This window comes from Oreochromis aureus, linkage group 1 (genome assembly GCF_013358895.1).
Source record: "Oreochromis aureus strain Israel breed Guangdong linkage group 1, ZZ_aureus, whole genome shotgun sequence".
Taxonomy (NCBI): Eukaryota; Metazoa; Chordata; class Actinopteri; order Cichliformes; family Cichlidae; genus Oreochromis; species Oreochromis aureus.
In genome coordinates, this window is record NC_052942.1 from 21,105,786 (window position 1) to 21,128,828 (window position 23,043).

Below are 23,043 nucleotides of genomic sequence, written 5' to 3' on the forward strand. Positions count from 1 at the left end.
ATCCTTCCGGGCAACAAGAATATGACGTAATTTACGTAGATTACTGATTGGCAGCGCTAACTTGAAATTTCGAGAAAAGTCAAAATTTTGAGTTACTTTTCTCAAAATTTCAAGTTATTTTCTCGAAATTTCGAGTTAATAACATGAAATTTCGAGTTACAGATCCTTTTTTTTTTAGTGGCGGAAATGGGCTTCCATACAAATAACCACTTGTTATACCCAAGGTATGCAGAAGAGCATCTCTGAAAGTACAATAGAGCAGCAGCAGAAGACCACACTGGATACCAAAACAGGTCAATACAAGGCTGAAAAAAAATGTTGTCTGGTCTGATGAGTCTTGGTGTAAAGAGCATGAAAGCTTGGATTGGATTATTTCTTATTACTACTTATTAGTAGCACTAATAATAACTATAATGTCTATCCATACATTTTCTTAAACATGCATCGAATGCACCACCAAGAAAAAACTGTCAAGCACAAAATAAAAATTATGCTGAATTATTTTTCAATATCCAAATATTTTAAATACACAAACAATACAACATAATCCCATTTTTGTTAAGTCATACGGCTTTAGGTTTTAATGTAAATAATTTCAAAACGTTCTGAATTCTAGTTTGCGAAGTGAGAATAGGTAAGACACAGACGATTCAGTTCAGTGGCCTGCACAGCAGACAAAATGGAGCTTGCACAATGACAACCACAACATGCAGGAACAACATAAATGCCACAATATGAGTAAGGTCAACCCTGCTACGTCAATGATGAACTTTTTCCCACAATGGTATGTTTCATGCTCCAACGGGCCGTAACCTTTTGACTGTGCTCTACTACACTGAAACTAAACAGAGTTTAGCTTGTAAAAAAAAAAAAAACACACCGTACTAACTTATACCTTGGTTAAGTTTAAAGTTAAGATGAGCTTCAAATCAAAGTCAAATGAAAGGGGAACAAAATGTCTTACAGCTCTTAACTCTACACAACATATTCCACAAAAGGGACTTAATTCATGCGTGACTTCGGCTCCACGTTTACTGGAAACCACTCTGTAAATCATGCGCCTATAAATAGCTGAAGGTAGTCTCTAGTAGACGATATGTATGCAGGTTACATTTTATCTGAGCTTAAATTTTCTGTTGACCTGGTACGCTGCAATTCATCGTTATCACAGGAGATTGGCAAGAATATAGGCATGTATGACCTTTGAAGAGCGGTGGCAGAGAGCCCAGGTGTAAATACTCTAAACAGTACTTCTCAAAGTCCTTTCTGCTGGCATTGATTTTCTGATCTGCAGGTTCATACAAATATTCTAGGTTTACCAAATAGTACTGCACATAATTGCTGAAAAGGCAAATGACCTTCTGACACACAGAATGTTTAATCAAAGTGTCACGGCCACTTAAAGTCGTGAAAAAAAATGAAACCTATTCAGCAGTTATTTATCGGGCCACAATAAGCAGCGCCGCTTTGTTTTCCAGACCATACAGCTGTATATCCCTGTATCAGTCCAATGTTTGATTTACAACAAGCCGTTTGAAACTTTGCATTATCAAAGGCTCGATGTATGCCAGGGACAAAGGTAGGCTTGTTGTCCAAGGCAACAAGCTTCCATCCTGCACACACAGTCATGCAGTATATATTTTGCATATTTTACTGCATAATGTTACATGTTTGTTTTGCATATGCCATCACAGAGGTACAAAAAAATGAAAGCACTGTAGGATAAACAAATTAACCTGACAGTACTTGCAGAGCTTCCGTACTGGCAGATCCATTTGACTGCGCAGTATCCTGACTGTCTGCTTTTTATTTCGCTTTTTTAGACCCATAAACTCTTGAAATGGTAACGCTGTGAACTTTTACAACAATGCTGTACGGCAAATTGGAAAATCAAATACGGGCAAATTCACATTCCAGGTAGATTACTACATAGTTCCAGTGTGTATGTCACAATTATCTAAACAGAGGACTGAATAATGCCACTGTGGTAACTTTATAGAGCTGTAAAATCCTGCCTCATTTTACTGTAACCTGCTGTCTGGTGTTTTGGCATCTAACAAGGCTTACGTATGCTAACAATGAACAGATGAGATAGCAGTGAGGTAACAATCTCTTAAATACAACAGCTAATCTGTGTGCCATTTCCCTTCATGTATGTTCTAACCCTGTGAAACATTACGTGCAACATCTGCAGCTGCGCCATGTGTTTTGGTTTAACTGTATAATTTAGTGCTGAAGTAGGCAACAGTTCTGATAATTGATTAACTAGTTAAGCCATTTATCAATCTGTCTCCAGTGGGAGAATTAGCTACACTTTCCTCATTGCAAATTACAAGCCCACAATACTGGATGCACCGCGAGAAAACATGGAAACAAAGCTGTTACTCTAATATTTATACACTTCCGTGTTGACAACAACTAGTCTATATTCCTCGCATTTTCTATTAAGGACTGTTTCTCTCTATCAAAGTGCAAACATGATGCATGCCCTTCACACACAACCTTTTTTGACCACTGCGGAGCCCAAGAGCAAGCTATAGTTTCGAGGCTGGGAGGCCCGAGTACAGAACAGGAAGGTTATACCTGATATGGACATGAGAACTAGATGAGGGAGGCTCGAAGCCTTGTAAGGGAACATCTGGTTTTATCATGGAATCAGTGCAGGCTCCTCTCATAAACACAACCTAACGCCTGAGCCCCGGAGCTCTGGCCAATAACAAGCATGTGAACACAAACGCCATCCATCAGAGCTGAGCAGTGGTAGGAGGAGTTCCCAGGGAAGTAGAGACAGAGCGAGCCCCGCAGAAGAACAGAGAGAGAAGAGCACAACTGCGATTAAGTAAATCATTTACAAGCAAGTGACCAACACTGGCTCTAGGAAGCGTCTTATTTCTCCTTTACGTATCCCAGTCACAAAGCTGCCGTTAACATTCAGGCAACAGGGAGGTTAAATGTAAAAAAGAAGAGCTTATGGGGAATTCAAATCAGTACAGTTTGGGCCACGATGAAGCACCTCAACATCGGGCAGGCAAGTTGGTGTTAAAGTTTTTTGGGAACACAGTTAAATAACTCAATAGCTGTACAGTATGAGCACAATTTGACCAAACTCAGTTCACCCATCTAAGCAAATCCATAGTGAGAGGCTGTTCGGCTGCTCCATAGCAACAAAGAGCATGTTTCATCCTGTTCTTTCTTACTCTGTTGATCGTGGTGTGAAGGTCTGGGTTGGATCACAGAAGTAAAGGTCAGCATCATACAGGGCTTGTACATGTTCTTTTCAAAATGCCTCACAGCGCTCTGTGAGTTTGTCAACGCCAGCTAGGAGCTACCATAGAAAACTTGCCATTAAACATTAACAGCTGAATTTATCAATACAGTAAACTATGTAATACCTTGAGAATTTTTTTAAGCCTCCTGTAGCACCCCTGTCTGGTTTTACAGCTACATATTTTTACTATATGTTTCAGTCTGTTCGTTTCACTCCTCTCGTCTTGTTTGCAATTGACGTAGCGCTCGGTTAATGTAGCGCTATCCACTCACTGTAACACGTGGAGCTGCAGTGCAGACACACCGGAGCTGATGACAGAGACACAGGACAGTTTATCCCCCACTTGCAAAGCAAAGCATGCTATAGCAGCAAGAGAGCATTAAAGAAACGTTAAGCTCAGGATCAGCTGAACCATACCTGCCATACGTGTAGCAGCTGAGCTACTGAGCATTACACAATATTACACATTGGTTTCTTTTTCACTTTTTAATATATTTTTAGTTTTAGCAGCACTTCTGAGCTGCTTTAATATAGGGATCAAAAAATGAAAAATTGTGAGCATGATAATTAAAACATAAATTAGACAACTTTAAATTTATTTCTTACATGTTAAAAAAATCTTAAAATTACATTTTCTAAAAAATGCTTGGACTCAGCAGCAGGGTGCCAGGCTTGCAATACACTGGCAGAAACCCTGCAGAGATAAAAGCTGAACAGTGACTACTGGACATATATTCATCACAATATATGACTCAAATGAAGGAGAGTGCTTCTCTATGTTTAGATAAATGTTCAAATTTGAACCATTAGAATTTTATAGGGCTTAGCAATGGTTAGTAGTGTGCCTGTGAGCTGGGTGTAAGTTTTTCTCTTCTTGTGATCAAGTCCAAGATATATGCACCTCTATTTTTATTATATCCTCGCATTCAAAATTTCCATGTACCCACCCCCAAACTTCTTGGTATGCCTGAACAATGGGTAGCAGGTCAGGGACTAAATCCTACAGCAGTGCAAAAGGCCTCAAGATTACTTTTGTTACATTGTCCAAAAGCATGAGAATAACCTACCCTGGCTTCATATGTGATTGCAGCGTCTTTCACAGTGTGGAGTCTCTGGTGTTTAGTACACACATAATGAAGTGAAACTGCCACGAGACCGGTACGCTTTCTACGACAAACGTGGAGAAACTGCTGGTGGGAAAACACAGAACTTTTGTGAATCAAAAGAAGACCAGCAGAAGTCAAAGTAAATGTGTTCACTAAACGTGAAATGATTCTGAATAGGCTGTATTTAGACTATATATATTGTATTAAACATTTATTGTATGCCCACAGTGACCAACACCCAAAAGCACAAAACAAAAATGTTAAATCTTTGCCACTAAATATAGTTAATCCATTTCCTTTCCACCTTTACAAATGTTTCTATTAACTTTATTTCGATTTAATTAAAATAAATACTTCTGGCATTTCAACATTTCATGAAAAACACTGACTCATTTTAAACTTGAATCCAGCTTAACGACACGTCTCAAAAAGTTTGAACGGGGGCAAGAAAAGGCTCAAAAAGTAAGCATCGATAAAAGGAAATTTTGTAGTTGATTAGGTTAATTAGCAGCAGGGTAGTAACATGATTAGGTATGAGCAGAGGTTCACTCATCTGCAGAAAAATGCAGCTACGAGTTGTGGAACAATTTAAGAATAATTGCAAAGACTTTAAATATCTCATCATCTATAGTACATAATATTATGAAAAGAGAATTTGGTGAAATCTCCGTGCACAAGGGACAAGTTTAAAAAAGAATTATTGCACGCCTGTGATCTTCTGGCCCTCGGGTGACTCTGCATTAATAACAGACACAATTTAGCGATTTAGGAAATTACCGCATGGACTCGAGAACACTTCCAGAAATCATTACTTGTGAATGCAGTTCACAATGCAGATTAAAGCTCTATGATGCAATGAAGAAGCCACATATGAACATGATCCAGAAATGCCACTGTCTTCTCTACGCCAAAGCTCATTTAAAATGGACTGAGGCAAAGTGGAATACTGCTCTGCGGCCAGATGAGTCGAAATCGAAAAGTATAAAATTAGACCTTGGCAAGCATTACCTACGTCACCTGAAACAGATGCAACATAGCATGAACTCTGACGGACTGTCAGATGAGTCAGAGTAACACAAACAAACCTGAAGTAGGTTTACTAAACAGAGATAAGAAGAACAAAGGTAAGATGTTTGTGTACCCATTTCACCAACATGTGTAGAACACACTCTTTCTAGGTATTAAACTGTGGTACTGATGAAAAGAAAGAGTCAAGTTGTATAAAACGTTTCTAAAGAAAAATAATAAACGGATGAATATAGTGGAAAATTTGATTTATTTCCTTTTTTAATTGAAGACAGAAATCATGGTGCTCAAGACATATACAACTCTTTCACACACAACACATAGTATACTATACTAAAAAATCTTATTAAATTCTACTTTTAAATACCTTTTTTCTCAGAAACGTGTGCTGTGGATTTATTTATGTCTCTAAACATTATCTTAACGACCTGATAACTCCTTTCAAACAACCCAACATCCCCTACTAGTTTTTTACTACCGTCCTTGTTATCGTTCCTGATGGTGTCGTCTAAGCAGAGCTGGTGAGAGAGACTCTCGCATTTCTATCTTTACCCTCCTGTTTGCCTCTTCAACCCTTTGCCTTGATGCCTATAATAAATACCTTAAATATTTTACATATGGCTGATGATTTACTAGCCTTTGGTAAATTTGTGGACGTGCCGGCGCTCTGAAGCTGGTCCCAAGTTATTGTATATGAAAAAGACGAACCAAAGGAGAATGGAAACAACTCTTCCAGCCATCTAGCCAGTTTTGAAAACTGCCAAGTGTATTCACCTCGATTTTTAAATTGAATTTATGCCTGTGTTTTCTGCTAAATGTATAAACATCAACCTGATGAGTCTGTGTTTAGAGCCACAAAACTTTCTATATGATCTGTTCTGAGTACAGTTAAGCTTATGTTGCACATATTTCATCTTTAATCCGCGCCTAAATCCAGCCAACTACTGCCGTGCCTAATGCCCCATGTCTGTAGAGTCGTGCCAGGGAGCCTGCTGTTGATATGTGGCATCAAGTCCACTGCTGATCCGGTTGATCCTTTGATACAGTTGAGACAGATAAGGACAAAGAAGGAGAGTCAGACTGCAAGAGAAACAAGCGGACAACCCCAGAGGTCCATGCACAGACAGAACAGAGCAGTTTAGGAGTTATTCAAGGGGACCTACACATTGCTAAAGTAAACTAACTAAATAAACACATTAAAATGCATCTTTACTCATTCAATGAACAGTGCCTAGAGTTCCCTCACAGTTACAGTGGCCTGGGTGTTTTAAGAAATTACATTTCTTTTACTCAAAAAGTCCGTTTTGCCACTAATTCCTCTTCCATCATGCCTTGATCCCTGTATATCACTCTCCAAAAAATCCCATGGACATATCATGACGAGACCATCTGAAGGATCAATAATAATTTGGGGCAGATCCCAGCTCTAACTCCCCAGCTCTTAGCTGCAGAAATTAAACCATGTGCGCTACGCTCACTCATTCTGCCATCAGTCAGCTCCATATGACTGCTAAAGCCCCTATCCCTGTCCATGGATCGTCTGTGTTGGTGCTTGTTCCACCCGCAGCGGCCTCTATTAGCCATAATTATTTTGCATCTTTTGCTGTATACAGACGCGTGAACTCCTGTGCCATTACTCTGTAATGTTTCTCAGAAATATTTCCCCCAGTCACCATCACGAAAGCACAAACAGGTCTTTAGATTATGAGGCCTGGCCACCTACTAAGATGTTCCTTGCACTGATCTGCTGAAACTTCTGATAATTTCTACTGAGAAAATATGGTTCTGCAAAAACTGTAAACAGTAAACAGACTTTGAGATGGAAACATGTTGCAAAATAATCATAGTAGCACTTATAGTATGTATGCTTCCTTCTGGACGGATGTCACAAACTATGAATATTGATGGCCAAGGATGATGCGCTTCCACGGCAGACGGAGGGTACATGCATCACAGATGAAGAACAAAACTTTGGAAGATAAACTCCTAGACATGCAGATAAGATAATGAGTGAACAAACTCTGGCAATACTTACTTAAATAAAATACTTAGGTTTGATAGTGAAACCTTAACCAAAGGGGGAAACAACAGGTAATGGTGCCTGGGCAAACAAAAGACATTTTGTAGAGGAAAAAAACAAGTGAGGTTATACCCCGAACAATGCATCAAAAGTGTAATTTGGTTCGCCAGCTGCTGTGGACCCTGGGGATAAGACGCAAACTGACTGCACCTGCAAGACTAGTGGTAATATGCAAAGAGTGAACCCACATCAGCTCCCCGGGTAAAACACAAGATTTCATCAAGAAGATCAAAAGAGACAAGGGTAAGAGCAAAACAGAGCACCCTACTGTGACGGAGCTTCGTCTGGGTGTTGTAGTTGTTAAACAACGCAACTTTAGGGACAGTTCTTAAAAAATAAGTTATCCTCAAAATGAGGGTCCAGGCATATTTACTGATTAAAACTATGTCAGCTATATTGCTCCTTTGTTAAAATTAAGGTGCAGAGATGCAGGGCCTGAAGATCACAGGGATTCAATACAGAGTTTTGCCACTGTTGCTTGCGCACAGAGATTTCTCCAGATTTTCTAAATAATTTGCTGATATCATGCCCTGTAAATGATGACATACCCAGAGTCTCTGTAATTTTATGTTGAGGGAAATTATTCTGACAATTTTGCACAACTTGTAAATGGATTTCTTTTTTTTTTTTCTTTTTTTTTTTAAATTGGTGAACCTTTGCCCATCTTTAGTTCTTATATACTCTGCCTCTTGTTTCAAAGATGCTCTTTTTATACCCAGTCGTGTTATTTATCTGTTGCCAGTTGACGTAATTAGTTGCAAAATGTTCCTTCAGCTGTTTCCTTTTAGTACCGCTTACTTTTCCAGGCTTTTGTTCCATCCCATCTCAACTTTTTTGAGACGAGTTGTTGCCATCAAATTCAAAATTAATTTTTTTTTAACAAGATAGTGAAATGTGCCAGATCTGATATGTTTTCTATGTTCTATTGTGGATAAACTATGGGTTTATAAGATTAGCAAATTACTGCATTCTGTTTTTTATTTAAATTTTAAACGGCATCATGACTTTTTTGGAATTGGGGTTGTAAAAAAAATATTAGCAGTGTAGTTTGCACTTTTTATTTCAAATCTAAAAATGTGCTGTCATAGGAGGGACAGCAGATTGTATTGATGTAAACAATGACACAGGTTCCCTAGGAATTGATTACCTTGAACAACTGCCAGTAGATCAAGAGCAGCCTTGACAGGATGGGGGAGATATCACTCTGAAGCTCCGAGTTAGAGACCTCTGTCCGACACTAAATCTACCTACAAAATCTGACTTGAGAGGAAGGGGGATCTGACATTTCAGTGTGCGTGCGTGTGTGTGTGTCTGTGTGAGTGTGTGTTTGCGTGTTGGGGGAGGGGTAGATGGAGGAGTGGGGGTTAAAGTGAGAAAAAAAGTGAGACAGTGACAGACTGAAGAAAAAGTGAAGAAAAGGGGGTGGGGATTGGTCGGGTGCAGTCCCCCCCCCCTTACAAAAAAAATATATGAGTCTAAACCTCATCATTCCACTTTAAAATATTTACTTTTAAACATGAGTTGTTCTGAATAATTCGTGCACAGTTAGTGCAAATGACGATCTTGTTGGTTGGAGTTAGGGTTTTCATTGCAGTGACTAATAGCGCTTCACAGTTTTGCCCTTTTCAGTAGGATCTGCCCTCAGCTGCTAAACACACACAAGCCCTCCTCTGTAGCTGCGGCTGACGTCAACCGTCACTTAGCAACAGCCTTTTGGTGTAAAAGCAGCAGTGCTGACACCGTTTTCAAAAGAGGCGCACACAGAGAGACAGAAAGAAACTCAGAGAGAATGAGAAACAGATACTGAGAAAAGACGAGGGAAAAAGATTGCAAGGCAAAAAATGATAATTGTAAGAACTAATCACCAGCAAAAGCTGAAAACACTTTAAGAACATTGGAGGAAAAGATTAGGTTATGTCAATAAAGTTGTCTGGAGACTATTAACAGTCAGTAAAACCCATGGCATGTGCTCTTTTACGTTAGACTAAAATTTATTACATCCTTAACCTCTCCTTCTCCACGCTTAAATTCTCACAGGGGGCTCCCACCATCTATGTCACAGCAGTCAAATTTAACCCTACCACGCTGCTCACACACCATCACTGGACTGAGCAAACAGCCAGCATGTGAAAAGTTCAGCTACCTCAGCCTGAACCTAAAAAGCAACGCCACCTAAAATGTTTGCATTGTTGGGAATCTCGTGGTGTATTTAAAAAAACCTGTGCAGAAAAATCTCGGCATCCAGGAGTTTTTACACATGCCCTTTTCGTGTAGCGAAGATATGCAAAGTATGGGAGGCTGGCACAACAGTTGCAGAAATTTTTTTTTTTCTTTTTTTTAATGGCCCAGATTTATCTGATGGCAATGGCTCCGCATCGCTCTGACCAGTCCAACATTCTGGGCCTCAACAACACACAAACTCAGCAACAAATAAGCTTTGTATAGATAATAATACAGGCTGAGACAAAGTCGGGACAGCACATTAAGGCTCATTAGAGACAAATAAGAAACAGGGGACATGCTGCCATAACTAATCCTTCAAATAACTGTAATTTATTGTTAGTCTTGTAAACAAAATGTTAAAAAAAAATACAACAACAACAACAAAAACAAAAGAAAATAAAACTATAAATTCATATTTTTTTCAGCCCCCTTTTAGACGGTGACTCCTCAGACACCAGAGTCATTAGGCTAAGCTCTGGTAGACCTATCATGAAAACTAAAGAGCTGCAAGCTAATTGCTGGTGATCATGACGCAAACCGTTTCCAGGGCAACCCGAGTTTTGGAGTACCCGCTCCAGCATTTCCTCATCTGTTTGCACTCACACCAGCAGGCTGACAATGCAGTCGCTGCATCCTGTTTCACTCTGCAGTCAGCCAAACACAGCGCCTCGCACAAGTTAACCCTTTCTAACAGTTCTGCCGCTGCGATGAGAAATTAAAAGCAGCTACGCAAACTAGTTTTGACTTTAAAGAAAGCGAGCCGGGAGCAGAATTCACAGAAGCTATCACGGCAGCCCATCTGGATCCAACACAAAAAGCAAGAGTTTTAACCAGTGCAATTCCCAACTGGGGCTTGCAAATTATACACATTTCAAATAATGGGTTAGAAACACCTGAAAAATCTCTGTCACTCATACGGACAATATTACTGATTGATTTAATATATATAAAATTGTTACCTATATTATGAAAGCTACCTGTGGAATCAGTAAAAAGTTGCTAAACTGAGAATTGGGACATCTTGGTCTTGATATCGCAACTGTTACACAATCTCCTAAACCCACAGTTTACCCCTCATGTATCACTCTCCTTAAGTTCAACAGAGGCTCAGCTTGGCTCACATTTTGTCACAGAGAATTATCACAATAATATTAACATGAAGACTTTCGCTAAAAATGTCTGCTTCCATTTCAATTTAGAAACCAAAAAAACACAATTCCTATATTTGAAAACTATTCTTGTCTGACTTGGACTGAGAGGAAAAAAAAACAATGATTAAAATTTTTTATACTACACAAACACGTCTGCTCCCCCCAAAAATCTATAAAATTATTTTATTTTAAATTATTATTAAGTAAAAAAAAACCCAACAACAACATAAACTACATATCAGTGCTGTCTTAAGTGTTCACGATGCATCCTCTGTAAATATCAGGCCCCGAGTGGCACATCACAGCCAATCAGACTTGATTTGATTATCTTTTATACACTTAAAAGAAAAATATGTGCTTTTTTCATACTTTATACCAAATTGAAGAAGACGCAATGACCAGGATTAAATGTGTATTGGGACATAAAACAGTGCTTGTTTCAGCATGCAGTCCACACACACACACACACACTACTCCTGAATTTAATACACATTGCTCAGACAGTGTTTCAGTTTTGATATAACAGCAAATCAAAGGGGGGAAAAAAACTAGACGTGCATCAAGGGTTTACATCTCCACAAACAACACATAAAGAGGCTAAACACGCATAACAGTAAAAACGTACGTATTTCACCACGATTTGATCTGTAGATCAACCGCATTTAGGCCCGAGCAGATTACAGGCACTGATTCTCCAACACATACGTGACTGCTTTTCTGAAAATACTGATAAGGCAGGATTTGCTCAAAGTAAACATTAACTTACTTATTCGGTACACAGTGCTTACAGAATTAAATAAACTGCCATCAAAATATATGCATATATCAAAGCAAAGTATAATTGCAGATAAATATATAATTTCTATATATTTTGGACCTTTATGTGATTTTCTGAATGAATAAGTTGATATGAAGTAGACTCTTTTTTTGTGGCACCTTTTTTCCACCAAAACACACTTCCTATTGCACACTGCCTAAAGACTGAGTGCTTCGCTCTTTCTCGTCGCTGCTGGAGGCAGACATTATATGCTACCAGGCAATTAATAAGACTTGTAATCCCCCCCCCCTTCTCTGCAATAACCCTGTTGTACGTCACTCGGTTGTGACGTCAATGTTATATCATTCCACATGGCTTTACAGCAAGCTAACGTGACAGCTGAGAGCTGAGAGCTGCTCTGCGTTTTCGCTGCTCTCCCTCCAACCTTTCTCTCTACAGCCTGCTTCTCTGTTCCTGTCTGGATGGTGGGGGTTGCGCTGATGGTGGAGGGGGTTAGTTAAGTGTATTATTTACTTCTTCTTGCCCCCGTGAAGTGGTAACCACACATAAAAGGGCTGTCTCCCTGAATTCAACACTGGCCTGCTAATACAGCCTCTGAGGTCTTAGTCATGAAGCAGGGCTTTTAGATTTCTGCCATGAAAGCCCAAATACATTAATCCTACTTTAAAAAAAAATTAAGTCTACTTTATTCTCTCCGTCTCAAAATACCTCACTGGATCTCACAGACGCACGCTGACAGAGAGGGTTGGACAATAAAATTATTGTTTTGGAAAAAGAGTCATTGGAGATAAATTATTTTAAAGACCCATAACCAAATATGGAGCGGTTAATATAAATTTTCACTTGGTTTGTGGGTTCTTGGGTTTGTGTTTTTTTTTCTACCCGGTGACCCTTATGACTATTAGACAGTCTCAAAGTGCAAGACTGATCCCACAATGAAATTAGCGAAATATAGTTTTTACTAAGTCAGATTGAAATCATTGATATGTTTAAAATATCTATTAAATAAGAATTTAACACACACAGTTAACATAGTAAATCAAAGATTCTGCGAGGCTGGTGATTGCAGTTAACTCACAATGCTTTGGCTGTGCAGATTTTGAGTGACAAAACGTAAAACTGAGAGCACAAGTTAACATTAACTGAAACTAAAACGGGCCACGTCTAAAATTCATAGTCTGAATTTAAGGTGACAGCAACCACAAAGGGTTTTCCTATCTTGTCAATCTGACACATTCAAGAATCACACATTACAAAAAAACATGTTCTCAACTAGCAACAGAAACTGTTCCCATACAGTAACAAGCAGCGACAGCTGAGAAATTGGCTTTCGAGAATAGTAAAGTAGTTTTTTGACTCAAGGTGAAATCCTGATGATGCCCTCTCATTTTTGCATTTGGTTCTTGCCTAAAGAACCGCTAACACTAGTGTAGTTGGTACAATTCTATTTAAATTGTAGAGTTGCGGTTGACAAAAGATTAAGTAAGGCTGTAATGGCAAAGTCTGTTTCATTTTTATGCTTGCCCACTACCTGAGAGCATTTAAAAAATAACAGATAAAATTTACAAAGGTAGTAAAGTGTATACAGTTTACGATAAAAAGTTCATGATTTTAGTGGACACAAGTCTCCCAGGTGAACAGTGAATGTGCTTAAATGTCTTCAGAGTCAGAGGTGTTACATTGCTAACATATTACACCTGTTTGGAGTTTCAGTCTTTTCAAAATAAAACTCTTCCAAAGCCTGTCACTTATGGTAATTAACCAGTAATTACAACTCAATAGTTTACTAAAACAAAATGCTTCCTAAAAGGAAAAATGTAATTTTCTTTGTACAACTCCGTCGTACAGGACACTTTTCCACTCCACATAAATGGACACCAAGTCAGAGAAGGCTTCAGCTTTTCCTAATTTTATTTAGAAAGCTTTACTTTGCATTTTAGATGCAATATTGAAATGTATAAACTGATTCAGATTATACATTCAGACATCAGGTGATCGGATTTTCTAAAAAGTTAATAATATTTCAGTGGACATTGAATTTTCCATTCACAAACATGATTTTTAAATTCTTAAACAATTTGCCGCACCAGGATGCTCCTTTTTTAGCCAGTCATGATACTTGACTTGCTGTTGTGTTGTATTGTATTATACAAATATTTTTTAGGACTACAAACCTTTTCAGTCTCTTATTGCCTTTTCTCAACATTTTTAAAATTAGTATGTAATTTTCAAATGCCAACTTTTGGTAACTGAAATTAGGGACTGAATGATTGAATTTTTAATTCCAAATTGAATTGGGAACACGATTGTAAATCCTGATTTTTGCTATCTAATAAACCCATGTCTCCCAGTCCACTAGGGTCCGCTCGGGTCAGAGTGACATAGATTCTGTCATCAGACAGTGAGTGCAAAACTCCTTTCAGATATGTCTGCTGGTTTTTCAGGGGCTTTTCCTGGAGAATTTACATTGCAATGGACCAATTAAGCATGCGCCCCAGGCAACGGACTTCAAAAAACTATAACAGGAACAGGAATAACTCCTCGGCCGTTGGTTCTGTCAGGACTGCAACGGAGTGTAATAACAGTGCATACCCTAAGTTCAATTCAAGTTATTCTACAGCAACTCTGGAGTCCAAAATTCCTAACTTTACCTTTAAGAAACAACAACGATGGCTTTTGTCTAAACATTAAAGAAATACTAACAAATAAACTATATTCTATCATTTTGTTTGCACTAAGTTCTACACAATTGTTAACCAATTTCTGGTACTGTAATGTACCAGAAATTGGAATAATACCTTCAAGTGGCTGGGGACTTTGTAATGAAAATACTTGGTGGGTGACATAACAATTTAAAAGAAAAACATCTTAACGCTTTAAGGTTAAAACAACATGTTCATAAATGTATCCTCAAATTTAACTCACAGAAGTGATTTGTAAACAAGATTTTAGAAAAAAAAAACTGAGGCTACAAACTGCTTTTATTACCACCTCCACCAGTGTAAGGCCCACGGTGGAAACACAATGCAAAGCTAGACAAATAAAATTTTGGGAGCCTGCTACATAAACAATATGTGCACACCAAAAAACTGTGTACACTGTTTTATACACATAAAGTGTTGTTTTGCAGGGTTTTTAAAGGAAAAATCTGCTAGAATGTGCATACTACAGGCAGTACTTGTTATGTACATTCGTTTGAGGTGTGAGGTGTAAAATAAAAATGAGGCTTTACATAATGAACCAAATGAATATAGAACTATATATCTGTGGCACCTGTAAACCACCATTATAGTTATATCTTAGTGATACTAAAAATACCAAAAAGAAAAATCAATGATTAAATAGTAGGGTACTTTTAAAAACAGACTTTTGTAATTTGACTACTTTGCAATTGAAAATAAAATGTAAAGAAAGAGGAAGGGCAAAGAAGGCAGTAAAAAAAATGCCCTAACATAAAGAAAAATGATGTTCCTCGCTCATAAACAGTGATTTAAAAATAAGTTATTACTGTCTGATGAAAATATATTGTGGTGTAACTTTAACAAAATCAGAGACATTCTAGAAAGACACCTAAAAAAACGATTTAGCACCAAATTATGTCTCTCCTCTCATGAGGCGTGATCAAAAAGTTTTGGGAACGAGCCCATAAAAGTCAAAAACCATACATAACTCTAATATGACCAATGATCCATGTCAACACCATCTCGTCGTACATCTTTCACTTTAGAAACGTTTGCTTTTTTTTATTGCTTCCTGGAAGTCCAATTACAACCTATTTCATTGTGCACTCTGCAACCTCATCATGGACCTCTTGGAAAGGACACACAGCAAAGAAAGAAATTTTATATAAACATGCCCGACATCTGGTGATAAGAGCTGGATATCTAGTCAAACGACAAAAGGAACACACTGGACCTGGCGTGTAGCCACAAACATGTGCTGTGTAACATTTTGTTTTCAACATTCATCAGGTAGTACATGAATTTGTCTCCCAGAGTCAGATTATAATCATATACCTTCTACTGTGAGGTCCTCACGTGTCTAAGACAGAACATCGAGCAGAAACGATCTCAACCAAAGGGAAACACACGGTGCTGACTAAAGTATGATTTTTGGCCGCATCAACAGACGTGTTGCCATAGTTGCCAGATTCACTTCTCTCTGAACCTCAATACCATGAAAATCAAGTTAAAGGTTGGCTTTTTTTTGCATACTAGAGGAGATCCAGCACTCCTCAAAAAGGAGAAGGTGAAAAGGGAAACTGGACAAATTGTTTTTTAATATTTTATCTTTTTAGGCCCAGGCACATCTGAGTGTAAGAGCTGTGAGTCAGCTTCCGATGATGATTTAGGACCCAAAAAGGGAGCTACTTTAACAACCTCCAACAAAGCACGGGAATTTGGCTGGGTGAAGACACGCTTTTTCCCCCACTTGAGGAAAAACCACACCGTTGACTACAAACTGGCTTTGAAGGGGCAGATACTATCCGCTGGTGACATGCAACTGAAATATGTAAACAAATTACCCCATCGAGCGCCGCCGGAGCGCTCGCTAGTGGCACTCCATGTGACAGGAAGAGCCAAGAGTGGATGGAAATAACTGATATGGTTACATAGTGATATACATTTTTCAGTGGTATTATGTGACAATATCGTGCAGGCTCCCTACAAGTTACAAGGTTAAGTTATTTTAGTTATTGTTAACTTAAAAGCACTAAAGTTGTTATTTTATGCATTTAATTCACATTTTCAGGGAAAATCCTACCTAAATAGCAAGGTTACGTATGTTTCATCACTGGATATAATCTTGTCTCATTACTATTGCAATATAATGCCGTAGTGGCTGGGATCTTGTTTCAATAGATTCACACTTCAAATAAGGAAGTCTGTCATCAGTGACATTAGCTCAATGGAAAAGAAACATGGAAAACGTCCTTGATTTACTTACACTTATTGTAAGCACCAATAAAACATTATTCATTATCTGCTTCTTACTGTTGTTAGAAACATGCACCTAAAAAGGTATAAATATATATCTGTGTCTCTTAGGAGTTGCACTGTCTGAAGCTGCCTTTTTTAAGGGTATTCATGATGGAACAAGACTAATAACAATGGCGCGTTATTGACAGCATATCTGCTAGTTCAATCATGACTTTAAAAAAAGCTTCCTACTATTGTGAATAGATGTATTATAGAAAGATTAAAGCCTGATTTTGATTTTTCTGACAGAACCCGCTAAAGTCACCAAACACAGGATATAGATGAGACTCAACTTTGCAAAATTCCACTTGATGACAAAAAACAGCCACTGATGCGCGCTACATCCTTTTTTTTAACACAAGGAGTATCATAATGTAAAAATACAAATAAAAAAAACACATACGGAGAAAGAACATCAAAATGTGAAGCATCAACTGGAATGTCCTCTATCTGCTCCATTACTTTCTGCACTGCCACAGTTATAAAACGGTCTTTTATCAGAGATAAAAAAAAGGGAAGCTGTGTTTACATCATTATCTGTTTTGTTAAAGGTTGTTGGCCGTGGGTTTAAGCCCTGATGAGCCCCATTTCATTAATGGAACTGTTATACACGATGGTGCAAAAAGCACTGATGCTGAAGTTAGCGCTAATAAAGTACATAATAGTTCAAATCAACATACAGTTTTGCGTGCAATGAAGGAGCATGATAGCATGCAAGTGTGATCTGACAATGATTCTAATGTTCTGTTTTGAGATTTGAGAGCACAATTTGAATATCTTTAGTCTCACTCTAGTCGCACACTCATGTCTGTAGTTCTGATCCAGAGCATCTTGACTTGTGTCTGCATTGGGGTTGAACTTTAAACATTGGTTTTCCCAAGGCGATAGACATTTTATATTGAAAACCACATGTTGCTGCAAACAGAAAAACAACCTCCTCTCTTTGCAACTGAAAGACAGAAACCAGTACCCTAGTCAGAAATGCAGAACTGTTATGAACTGAACTGTTATGTGAAAATAAATAACGTGTTTGACATTACCAGTGTTTTTATGTGTCTCTGTATTTTTTTTTTTTTTTTTTAATCTGCATCTGACACAGAAACGGTCAGGTCTTTAAATCATTAATTATTACTTATGTGCAATATAAAACAGACACAAACATCCCTGATAGCTCTTCACTACACACTCACTCACACATTGACAACTAACGGGCAATCCAGGCTTTAATTCACCTGACTGGCATGTGTCCACGCAGCAGATGGAGAGCACTTAAGCTGTTTGTCTCTTCTAGTCACAAAGAAAAACTCTTTGCTTTAGTGTTTGCTGGAAGAGAGGCCAGGATACTGTGATGATAACATGTGGGAACTAAAGTTTATTTTAATTATTTTGATTATTAATTTGTTAATTTGCAATCACTGTCCCGTTTTTACTTTTTACTTTTTGCCCGGTAATTTTAAAGTAAATTCCTACCAGCAAAAAGCCTAAAAACTAACTGCAGGCACTCAGCGAGGCAACAGTTCTTTGCTTTTGTTGGGTTGTTTGCTTCTAATTTTTAAAATGAATGTATTATTGAAAGATTACAGAACAATTGTGAGATTTCTGACTCAAAAAAACAGTATAAAGCCAAATCTTGACTTTGCACATTTCCACTTCTATTCAAATATTTTTCCCAAAAATATTTAAAGTCAGTTCTTATAAATAATAATAATGAAAAGCTGACAAATGCTGGAGCTGAGGCCTTAATCCCAAAGCCTAATTCACAGATATTACAACCTACGCATGTAACTGTTCACTTCTCCATCATTTTCAGCAATACACAAGGTGCATTCAACTTTTAGGTGCTCTGTTTGAGGCCTAGTGCAATGTGACTATCAGGCTTCTAACGGCACACAACACAATGAGGTTAAAAACAACTACTGGAAATAGCACAACTGAGACAAAATGTACATATATTTTTAGTTCTCTTATCATTTCTAACAAACCTCGAAGGACACAAAACAATGTGTGTGAACTGATGGCTTGGCATCCACTAAAGAATAGCACTGGCAACAATAATGTTGGCATTTGTCTACACTGCCTACACTTAAATTAAGGCGACGGGCGGCGTAAGCTGTTTGCTCCCAACATATTGCATGCAACCTGATAGTCTTCATTTTGTACGCATATCACTCCATGTGGGTGTATCAGTTTTCAGAAGTGCTGCAAAGTGGAAAGGAGCACCGCAGGCTCTGCTGTGGGATTGTGGACACTGAAAGATGCCAGTGCGCGCTCGCCATCATTTTGTGTTGTTGACTGTTTGTCATGTGGGACTGAGCCCACATCACTTGCTTTGTTGCTGGCTGTGCTGTTATGCTGCCAGCAGGATGTTGACGTGCACTTGCATTTCATGGCTTGTGTGCTACACGAGCTCTTCGGTGAGGACATTCCCACGAAATGTGAAGAGACCGCACTGCCTAAGTTTTGTATCCGAGTGCACTTCAAACCAATGGTAGCATTGTTTCAGGGTTAAAATCGGGGGCTTTTTGAATAAATAGCAATAAAATAGTTCATGTAATTTTGGCCATTTGCTTGACATTATCTATCACAGATTATTAGCATTAATATAAGAATATTATATACATATTAGAAGCAACCTGCAGCAACCATATTAAAAAATAATTTGGAAAACTAATTCTACCAAAGTGACTTTTGTAAATGCTCTGTGTGGGCTTTAGTGATACAGTATTGTGCTTTCAACTTGTGCACATGTGCACTCAGTGTAGCTGTGGATGAACAGTGGGCCTACTTTTGCAACAACAACAACAACAACAGCAGCAGCAGCAGCAACAGACGTGGTCCTGCAGGGGGGAAGACCTACCTGCTCTCTGGATATACAGGGCAACGAAGGTCTGCGAGGCATTTTGCAACTGCCATAATAGCTGGTCGACGTCTCCCCCAGCGACACGCAACTGGACCTTCTCCTAGGTCTGATCACAGGGACCTTTTCCTCCGCGCTGGAAATCCCACTCGGTGCTTCTCTCGACGGGTAGTAGCGGTCAAAGCAGAGCCCCAACAGGGAGCCAGAAACCCCCGCAAAGCAGGCAAAGAGCGGTCTGAGCAGTGCGGGCAGACCGCTCAAACTTGTGAAAGAAACAAGCCACACAACGCTGGCAAAAACCAGTATGAGAACACTGTGTTTGAGTTTCAGCGTTGGGATCAGCGTGAGTAGACCCACACATCCCAACACGAATAACAACCTGCCCACCATTTGCATCTGGTGCTGGTCCTCTCCCCATTGTAAAAACCGCAAGACCAAAAAATCCCCGAGGTAACACGATGCTGGCAGTGACACCAGCCAGCATTTGGTGCTCTCCTTCTTTTTCCTCCTCAGGTAAAGTGTCAGGAAGAAGAAAGCACATCCTATGCTGAATAAAGGACTGATGGACTGGGAGAAGCCCGACAAAAAAGTCCGCAAATCCCAAAGCGAGTCACTTTGCAAGCTCCTGGAAATTAGAAAGGAGACCGCGAAAATCACGAAAGCGCCCACGTACAGGGCAGAGACCTTTAACAGTTTGGAGCTGAGAATGTCTTCGTTGCAAAACCTGCACACGCTAAACAAAAATCCCCTCTGATGGTCCTGTTTCAGGGGGGTGACGCAGCTCTTCACATAGCCGTTCCTGAAGCCTTCTGAGCTGTTTACACTTCCAGCTCCGTCGTGGTGCCTTGTTTTACTGTGCAAAACCTCTCCTTCCTCCCGTGCAGCCATGGCTCGACTGTGGCTCCTCGTATCCACGCGAAAGTCCCCCTCTCCTGCTATTCACGCCGTATTAACGCTCAACTACATGACAGCAAACGCACTCCATGGTCACTCAAACGTGCTCCAGCACTTGGACTAAAGAAAGAAGGTGAGATGTTGTTTTTACAGAAATGGGGCTCTCTGTCGCCGGCTATAGGCCACAACTCATACTGCATGGCTTTTTTTGCGATGTGGAGCACTGAGCCCACAGACCGAACCAATCCTGAGCCGCACGCATAGACTTTATGACCCAATATTAGCAGTGTACGATTAGACAGAGGAAGCTCATTAGAATATAATATAGCGGGCAAAACTGTTAAATTCCCACCGCAGGATGTCCCACAATGCAGTTTACTTGTTTTGTCTGCATCCCTTGTGTGTACGGGAAGTCTTTGTTAGTTCACTATTCATCTTATATGTGTGCTAAGGCTTCATGGAAGTCTTAGCTTCATAAATAAACCGACAAACGCAGAGTTTCTTGTAGTGTTGACTCTTTCTCCGCCCTCGCTTATTATTAGATACAAATAAATGTAATTTAATTTAAATAAAATGATACTGCACGACGCCGAAATTGTTTTGGTCTTCTGGTTAAAATGTCATCGCTGCATTTCGCAGTCGCTGGATCCATCGTCTTGCACTGTGATCGTTTGGTTTGCCTGTCTTTAGCTCAGTTGATTGTCGATTTAATCGATCAGATCAGGCTAAACCAAACAACAGTGAATATCACCCGCTATCCACGGATGTAATGTAGAAAGATACAAAATTATACCGCTCAAAACATTTAAGGGAGCACTCAGACCATTTTTAACATTTATTATGTATTTAGTTATTTTATTTTTACAAATTACACAGCGTTTATTAAAACATTTTTTGGATCTTGAACATTTAAATCATTATGATTTATGTGTGATTTAAGTACTCCCTTAATTTTTTTTTATTTTTTATTTTTTTTTAGCTGTGCATACATCCACTCTCAATCAAGCTTTTGCTGTGGAGGAATTTTGGCTTTTATTTGCAGGATTGTTATAATTCAGCCACACTGGAGGGTTTTCAAGTATGAATGGTTTGTTTAAGATCATGCCAAAGCATCCTAATTAGATCTGAGTCTAGACTTTGACCTAGTCACTCCAAAAGAAAAAACATCCCCAAAGTGCTGGGAATCATCGAGATGTTTTTTGGGAAATGTGAAACAAGCCTTTGTGTTCTTTTTGCTCAACAGTGGTTTTCTCCTTGGAGCTCTCCCAAGGATGCCGTTTTTGCACAGTCTCTTTCTTACTTTTGAATCATGAACTCTGACCTTAACTGAGGCAAGTGAGGCCTACGGTTCTTTAGATGTTGTTCTGGGTTCTTTGACATTGGTCAGTGTTCCAGACTGATATCAGAACAAGGGCAAATAATTTTTTCACCATAATTTTGCACAGTAAATTTCTCCTTTACTGCATGGTGAATAAAGTCAAAACAGGTTAAAATCCTAACTGCAAATTCCAAAGTGCAGCTTATACAAGTGTACTTTATTTCACTGTATATATTTTAAATAATGTCTGATTTAAACTACAAGTGATGAAAACAGATTTATATTCATATATAGATTCTTAAAAATTACAAAAATCTGCTAAATGTAGATTTTTTTATGTTATTTTTATGTTATTACAATCGTAAGTCTCACTAGGGACAAGGATTGTTGGTATTTATAAAAGATTAGGTCTTAAAAACCTTTCACGTTTTAATTAAACTGTTTTAGCATTTGTTACAAACCAAACTGATGGTTGTTTTTTGTGAGCTTTGTTGTTTCTTTTTAGCTGACGACAGGCTTAAACATCTCTTTGAGTTAAAAAAAAAAAAATGACTTCCTGGTTCGAGCGAGCTGTGGTTAAATTACTATAACTGTGTAGAGATCACCTGCACTGAACTGCACAGAAGGCATTTCCCCATTTTCATTAATATGTCAAACGTGCAAAGAATGGCAGAAACCAAGAAATTGGCCTTTAAAAAACTCCTTTACACAGCTAAGAATTGCTGAAGTCCCATGAATTAAACTGACAGTCTCAGGTTACCTTAATTATGCAAAATAAAGTATGTTGACGCCATAACAGACTATTCTTAGAGCTGCTATTTCTGTCATTTTTCCACCGACACAGTAGAAAATCACATTTAATTAATAATATTAATAATGACTGCAGTTTCCTTTAGTCAGTCACAGAGCCCTTAAAATGTTTTCCCTTAAAATGAAGACATTTGTAATGTAGCCCTGATTGGTTACATCTTTGTCTCTGCAGTGGAGCTCAGTGGAAGGGCAAGGTGCAGACATAGTTTGTTTAATTTAATAAGACTCACTGTGCTTTGCATGAAAATACACACAAGCAAAATGAATGAAAGTCAGGGCTTATACTGGCAACTACGATTATGTGAAATATAAGTAACAATGACTTTTTATATTCCTTCTTAAGCTAATCTGAATGGTCTGGCACAATATGACGTCCCTGCCCCAAAAGTAAGCATGCCCGTTGAACAGGATATGTGTTAAATGCCAATCCTATGATTACTTATCATTTCCAAAAGACTCATCATCCATCTGTATGAAGCAAACATGTATTTTGTTCCCTGGCTGGCAGGGCTCTTTGTCATAAGTGTACTTTGCTCTTAACTTGAGCCATAAA

General features: G+C 38.7%; 1 protein-coding gene across 1 annotated transcript in view; it reads right to left on the bottom strand.

Annotated features, from left to right (window-relative positions):
• pde3b (phosphodiesterase 3B) overlaps positions 1 to 20,969 on the bottom strand; it is a 48,560-nt gene extending 27,591 nt beyond the window's left edge. The window contains exon 1 of the mRNA XM_031748710.2: positions 19,469 to 20,969. Coding sequence (XP_031604570.1) covers positions 19,469 to 20,356 — 888 coding nt within the window. The 5' untranslated portion in view covers positions 20,357 to 20,969. The remainder of the gene's footprint in view (positions 1 to 19,468) is intronic.
• Positions 20,970 to 23,043: the final 2,074 nt, after the last annotated feature.